Raw genomic sequence first — 7,606 nt, 5'->3', positions numbered from 1 at the left:
AAATTCATGAATCACGCACATTATTTTGATGAATTCTGTGCTAAAACAGCAACAAATACCACTAGACATATAAGGAAAGTGACTTATAAAAAGCCGCAGATGATGAGCCAGTGTGTTATGATTCTAACCAGAGCTGTATGTTCTATTATAGGAAAAACAAATTTGGAGGAGCATCCCGCGCGCCTACCCTGGAGACCATCTTGTAAGTTGGCATTATAAACAGTCATATTTCTGAGCTGTTCCCACAGATATACTATTGCCATAATCAATGTACTGTATCTACAAGGGGAAATGATGTAAGAAAGAGTTGGAAATTCATGAAGATTTCACATCCCCTCATTGTCACTGTGCCACCATCAGCAGACACAGGCACGCTCATGTATAAATACTCTTCTAAGACAAAGTATCAGTGTGACCCTTCACAGCCAATCAGAATCCAGATTTCAACATCTCAATTTCCTTTAAAATGAAGAGCAGTGATCTGGTTGGTTGCTGTGAGTGTGACGAGCGTCAGCTTACGCTGAGTCGTTTTTCCTTTTAGAGTGGACCCTCTGGGCCGTGGCACCCACCCACCTAGGGCAAGCGAACCTAGTGAGAACCCACCCCCTGTACAGGGAGTGTCAGGGGCAAGACCAAGGGGGTGAGCCACCACGGCAGCTGGACCAGACGGCCGGCTCAGGGAAACACTATTGAGTGTCTAGCAACAGGGCGAACAGGAAACGAAACATAAAGCGAAGTCACAGGATTTCATCAGCAAACGTGGTTACACATTTTAATCAGATACAAGGCAAAAACAGAGAATCAGATGCAGGGCACCAACGGTGAAACACGGCAAGGTGCGTGCAAGGGCACGCCTAAAGTTCAGACATAACACGTGCAGAAAACATACTGGAGTCCAGGGCAGGGTACGAGTTAGGGATCACACGTGTTCCTAGGAGGGATGCATGCTAGGACACGCCAGAGTCCAAGACAAGGTGCACGCCGAGAGACACGCCAGAGTCCAAGGCAGGGTGCGTGCAAGGAGACACGCCAGGATCCAAGACAGGGTGCGATGGCATCGGACTCCGGACTACTGGCAACGACCGACAGGATCCAGGCATCAGGCTACGGAAATCAGGTCCGGACATCAGGCCGCAGTCATCTGGTTCTGGACCTCTGGCAGCGGTCGGCAGGTTTCGGGAATCCGGCAGGCAATCCAGGGATCAAGGCAGGGTGCGTGCTTGGAGACACACCAGGGTTCATTCAAGGACGGAGGCCTGCGCATGCAAAGGGCACGCCTGGGACAGATTTAAGGACGGAGGTCTGCGCGTGTAGAGGGACACGCCAGAGAAAGGTACAGAGCAGAGTCCTGCGCTTGCGAAGGAACACGCCAGGGTCAGGTTCACGGACGGAGGCCTGCGCATGCCGAGGGGCATGCCAGGGACAGAGTTTAAAAGCAGAGTCCTGCGCATGCAGAGAGGCACGCCAGGGTCAGGATTCAAGACATGATACAGACTAGGACCTGTGCGTGCTAGAGGGCACGACAGGGTACATGGCAAAACCTGCGCGTAGTTTTAGAGAAGCACGGGGAGGTATGCCAAGGGCAGGCGAGGACCTGCGCGTGCTATAGAGAGCACGTAGAGCACAGTGCAGAAACAGCGTGAAGTGCAAGGAAGCACAGAGAGCACAGCTGGGGCACTGGCTAGCTGATTGGTCTGCAGCACTAACAGGCGGGCCAGACTCCAGCGAACCCGGCTGAGGCATAGCAGGCGACACAGCTGTCACTGACCGACGAGCACGGCTGAGGCACAAGCAGGCGGGCACGACTAGGGCGGGCACGGCTGAGGCACAAGCAGGAGGCTAGGAAGGCCAGGTGCATGCAAAGGGCACACGAAGCAACAAAGCAAGAAACAAGACAAGGCTAGGCGAGAAACAAGGCAAGACAGGGTGCGGAACATAGGCAGAAACAGAGCCAGGTCAGAGCAAGAACAGAGCTAGCAGCGGAGCGTAGGCCGAAGCCCAGAGCCGGGCCAAGGCAGAGCCTTGGGATTAGCGTGGAAATGTGCAAGAGAGCACCAAAGGGCAGAGTACGGAAAACCAGGCAGAGACAAGAAACATGAGAAGTACTACAAGGCTCAGAATAGCAAAGACCAGACATGGCAAAACAGGCTAAAGCAGAGAACAGCGGAGGTACCACAAGGCAAGGCAAGGACAAACATGGCACGAGAGACAACACAAGACATGGCACGAGACAGGAGTCAGAGTACAAGCACAGAGCGTGTGCAGAGACGCACAACAGAGCAAAGTGTAGGGGCACAGAATACAGGAGCGACCCAGCAGGCCAAGCAGCCATGCAGGGAAGCAACACGATACTCAGGCCCTGACCATAGGGAGGGGCGGTCTGATATAGCACCATAGCACCAGTACTTCCGGGTCAGGACCTGGAGGAACTTTGTGTTCAGATCCTCCAGGATCATAGAGAGCATCGCTAGAACAGCCTGGGTAGAACCATAGAGGAGGTCACATGATCAGAGGTTTCCAGGAATACAGTGGATTGCAGAATCAGAGCAGGGCTGGAACATAGGAAAGGTCACATGATCAGGGGTTTCCAGGAATACAGCGGATTGCAGAGTCAGAGCAGGGCTGGAACATAGAAGTCACATGATTAGGTGTTCCAGGAATACAGCGGATTGCAGAACCAGACAGAGATGGATGGTTACCCAGCAACAGCCATGAGGTAAGGCGCGCGTGCACATTGCTCCAGGCATCTTGCGGCATGACAGACATGGCGGACAGTAACACGGACACTTTTTCTTAGAGAGATTTTTACGGATCATGCCTGGGAGTTTTATGAAACCATTTATGTCCTCCATACACAGTCTACTATAAATTGCAGCCTTCATTCTGCTAATAGTTGGCAACTGGAGGATAACAGTGACGATGGATAGAAATTCAGAAGTTTTTAGAGAAATTTCTCATATAAAATGAGTAATTGTAAAAACAATGGCAGTTTACGAGAATTGCTAAATAATGTCTATGTTATATATCCAATAGTGAGGAAGAGGAGGAGGAAGAAGAGAAGGAGGATGACGAGGAGGAGGAGGAGAAGGAGGAGGAGGAGAAGGAGGATGACGAGCAGAAGAAGGAGGATGACGAGGAGGAGAAGGAGGATGACGAGGAGGAGAAGCAGGAGGAGAAGGAGGATGATGAGGAGGAGAAGGAGGAGGAGAAGGAGGATGACGAGGAGGAGGAGGAGAAGGAGGATGACGAGGAGGAGGAGAAGGAGGATGACGAGGAGGAGGAGCAGAAGGAAGATGAGGAGGAGGAGGATGACGAGGAGAAGGAGGATGGCGAGGAGAAGGAGGATGGCGAGGAGGAGGAGAAGGAGGATGACGAGGAGGAGAAGGAGGAGGAGGATGATGAGGAGGAAAAGGAGGAGGAGGAGAAGGAGGAGGAGAAGGAGGATGACGAGGAGGAGGAGGATGACGAGGAGGAGGATGAGGAGGAGGAGGAGAAGGAAGATGACGACGAGGAGGAGGAGGAGGAGGAGAAGGAGGATGACGAGGAGAAGGAGGATGACCAGGAGGAGGAGAAGGAGGATGACGAGGAGAAGAAGGAGGATGACGAGGAGGAGGAGCAGGATGACGAGGAGGAGGAGGAGAAGGAGGATGACGAGGAGGAGAAGAAGGAGGATGAAGAGGAGAAGGAGGATGGCGAGGACGAGGAGAAGGAGGATGACGAGGAGAAGGAGGATGACGAGGAGGAGGAGAAGAAGGAGGATGACGAGGAGAAGGAGGATGACGAGGAGAAGGAGGATGACGAGGAGGAGAAGGAGGGTGACGAGGAGGAGGAGGATGATGAGGAGGAGAAGGAGGATGACGAGGAGAAGGAGGAGGAGGACAAGGAGGATGATGAGGAGAAGGAGGAGGAGGAGAAGGAGGATGACGAGGAGGAGGAGGATGACGAGGAGGAGAAGGAGGATGACGAGGAGGAGGAGGATGACGAGGAGGAGGACGAGGAGGAGGAGGAGGAGAAGGAGGATGACGAGAAGGAGGAGGAGGAGAAGGAGGATGAGGAGGAGGAGGAGAAGGAGGATAAGGATGACGAGGAGAAGGAGGATGACGAGGAGAAGGAGGATGACGAGGAGGAGGAGAAGGAGGATGACGAGGAGAAGGAGGAGGATGATGAGGAGAAGGAGGATGACGAGGAGGAGGAGAAGGAGGAGGAGAAGGAGGATGACGAGGAGGAGGATGACGAGGAGGAGGATGAGGAGGAGGAGAAGGAGGATGACGAGGAGGAGGAGAAGGAGGAGGAGGAGAAGGAGGATGACGAGGAGGAGGAGGAGGATGACGAGGAGGAGGATGACGAGGAGGAGGAGGAGGACGAGGAGCAGCAGGAGGAGGAAGAGAAGGAGGAGGAGAAGGAGGATGACGAGGAGGAGGAGAAGGAGGATGACGAGGAAGAGGAGGAGGAGGAGAAGGAGGATGACGAGGAGGAGGAGGAGAAGGAGGATGACGAGGAGGAGAAGGAGAATGACGAGGAGGAGAAGGAGGATGACGAGGAGGAGGAGAAGGAGGAGAAGGAGGAGGAAAAGGAGGAAGAAGAGGTGGATAAGTTTAATGCCACATCAGAAGGCAGCAATGAGGATATCAGCTTGTAAGTAGACAGATAGTGAGATTATAATGTATTCGCCAAGACTCCTAGAACATCTCCGAGTCTCCTGGAAAAAAATGTACTCAAGAAGACATGGATAGCAGTTATATCCAGTCAGATAACTTTATCCATAGGCTTCCTAAGCATTAATTCTTGGCAGGTTGTTAAAAATGGGGGGATCCCATTCCATATTTTTTAATTATTTTTTTAAATGCCGTTGGGACCGCTCTATTGTTGATAACCAGCTTTGCTAAAGCTGACAGCTAAATGTTGCAGCTCGCAGCTGTCAGTTTTACCTTACTGGTAATCAAAAATAGAAAGACTTCACGTCATTTTTTTAAAAAAATTGTATTTATTTATAGTGCAGGCACTGACTGATGAATACTCCCATCAACGACACCTGATCTCGCTGTTATTAGCGGCAGCAGGCGTAGGCTGCTGGGAATAGTACTCTCTAATCAGCCGACGCCTCTATGAACAGAGGTAAACTTTCATAGCTGGTGTTGGAAACCGCAGCTCTCTGACTGATCACAGACAGTGTTTGCTGTGCTGTGCTGCAAATGACAGCATGGCAAACAATGGGTGTTCGGGCATACCATGCATCTGAATGGGGTCTAGGTTCGGTTTCGGGTACTGTTCTGGTACCCAAACCGAGCTTTTTTCTTAACCGTTTGGCATAACACGCAGGACCCAAACATCCAGAGGTTCACCCATCACTAATTGTGACATTATCATAGGACATTACATAGGACAATATCACTGTATAAATTCTCATAGACTGATCAGAATGATGATGTGAATTGTCTGAGTCTCAATTTGTTTGTTTGGATTTTTTAAGACACAAACATAAATGGTGGATGCCAAAATGCTTTAGAAGAAAGAACCAGACTACTATCAAAAACATGTAAGTATTTAACCCTTCCCACAAATGGATGTGCCCTTATGTCCTAAACGCTGTCTTCTAGATGCAAAATTATACAATGATTTGTCCTGGTAGTTACACAGGCAGATCAGTCTGCTTGCAAGTGCATGTGAAATATATTCAATGAGCTAATAATTAGCAATCTATATGATGTGGTGAAGTATATGAGACAGGGCATACATTATATTTATTGTCTGTATCCCTATGATACTAGGATTTGTTCCTGATTATTATATTTATATATTTATTTGTGATCACTTTTTCTTTTTCTCCAGCAGCAAAACTGATAAAAAAGAAACAGAGAGACGTCCAACAAAGTAAGGAAAAGCTTCCCCCATTGTTGTATGTGACATGTTGTTACACTAAGGCCCATAATATGGGTAGATATACTTTGTTTCTTCCCTTTATACTATATTGTTCAGTATATTTTTAATGGAAGATACCAACACCTTCACTTCCTTTCTTCTCCATTCTATACAGCTGGCTCCTCAGAGCTTTTACCTGCTGCTTCAGCAGAGCGGGAACACAATAAATAAAACGTAAGTATAATTTTTTTATTGAAAGATTTACAAACTCTAAGCGGTATCATCAGTTTGCTATATATAGAAAAAGAAAGAGGGGAGACACAAAGCGCAATAGGGTCTTATCCCACGTATCACAAAGATGAGACACCAAGAAAACTGCTCACCTGGTGCAGGTGACTACAGGCATGTAAAGATGGCGGCTGCCGCAGATCCACAGGTCGATCCACGACCTTATGAAGAGATATGCTTAGTAGGAAGTGTGGATTATCTCCGCGCTGCCGCAATAGATTAATTACAGAAATTATTGAAATATTCCAGTTGCTTATTCAACGCATTTCGGTGTTCCAATGACCCCTTCGTCAGGAAATACCACATACAATATGAAGAGACAAGGTGCTTGCAAGGTTTAAGCACATGCTAAATTCAAAAAATGGCGCCTAACGATCAAATGACGCATGATGTCAGAGTTCATGGTTGACAAAAGGTTAACACGTCTTTATCGGTATAGAATTAAACATATACATTAAGGATCCCATTCTTAATCATCAATTCATTTCTATTCACAGATTAACGGGTAACAACTGAAAAATTATTTAAAGAAAAAAAATGAATGAGTGGATCCCAGCTTTCTCCAAAAGAGAAGATATGGACGAGAACCTGCCGAGCAGAAACACATTAAAAAATTAATAAATATTTAAAAAATCTAAGTGAACTGTGTTCATTAATAATTATGAATATAAAGTGATCGTTTTTACCATGTAAAATAAATCAATTTCCCAGTACAAACAATATAAAAAAGAGGAAGACAATATAAAAAGGGAGGGGGATTTTTTCTGTTCGAAGCTCTAGAGCAGGGTTCCCCAACTCCAGTCCTCAAGGCCCACCGACAGATCATGTTTTCAGGATTTCCTTTGTATTGCACAGGTGAAGCAATTATGACCTGGGCAATACTAAGGAAATCCTGAAAACATGATCTGTCGGTGGGCCTTGAGGACTGGAGTTGGGGAACCCTGCTCTAGAGTGAGGGAAAGTCGCAAGACATCGCAAACTCCCAGACTGGGGCCGATATTATGCCGAGATCATATCCAAGGAGAAACCCATCATCACTTATTGTTGAAAAAAACGTCATAATTAAAAAGTATAAATAATATGCGTGTGAGTATACAAAGATGGATTTGTCAGAGAGAAAAGACATCGCTGTCGACATACTGACATGCAGATATTTATAATTGTGAAAGCATTTCAAAAGAGAAAACTTATTCTTTAAAAACAATAAAAAAAAATATATATGATGTCATAGTAAAGGACTATCAGTAATTAGAAGACAAAAAAAATATCCGTATGGAAAGGAATCTATATCTAAGGTTACATTCAAAAAGCAAATTTTAGAGAAGAGAAGGATAATTCAATATTATAACTGAGAATTTCGTCAGAGATAATTTTGATATATAGAAAGGGAATATGAAAACATAAATTATACCATTCAGCCATTTGTAATAGAGGGGAATATTTTAAAAGAGGATATTGT

General features: G+C 47.0%; 1 protein-coding gene across 1 annotated transcript; it reads left to right on the top strand.

Annotated features, from left to right (window-relative positions):
* The first annotated feature begins 466 nt into the window (after positions 1-466).
* On the top strand, positions 467-6,760 carry LOC141088117 (uncharacterized). Its single transcript, XM_073574060.1, has 6 exons — positions 467-484; positions 3,917-4,635; positions 5,471-5,536; positions 5,830-5,871; positions 6,035-6,093; positions 6,645-6,760. The coding sequence occupies exons 1-5, from the start codon at positions 467-469 to the stop codon at positions 6,084-6,086; spliced, it is 897 nt and encodes a 298-aa protein (XP_073430161.1). The 3' UTR covers positions 6,087-6,093; positions 6,645-6,760.
* Positions 6,761-7,606: the final 846 nt, after the last annotated feature.

This window comes from Dendrobates tinctorius, unplaced genomic scaffold (assembly GCF_039654945.1).
Source record: "Dendrobates tinctorius isolate UK_male_01 unplaced genomic scaffold, ASM3965494v1 ptg000037l, whole genome shotgun sequence".
NCBI classification, from domain to species: domain Eukaryota; kingdom Metazoa; phylum Chordata; class Amphibia; order Anura; family Dendrobatidae; genus Dendrobates; species Dendrobates tinctorius.
This window is presented reverse-complemented; position numbering and strand designations above follow the sequence as displayed.

Bases quoted from the DNA above. Each gene is read 5' to 3' on its own strand.
- LOC141088117 (XM_073574060.1), top strand. The intron at 4,636-5,470 runs GTAAGTAGACAG...GGATTTTTTAAG, and splicing joins AGCAATGAGGATATCAGCTT to ACACAAACATAAATGGTGGA. The intron at 5,872-6,034 runs GTAAGGAAAAGC...CATTCTATACAG, and splicing joins ACAGAGAGACGTCCAACAAA to CTGGCTCCTCAGAGCTTTTA.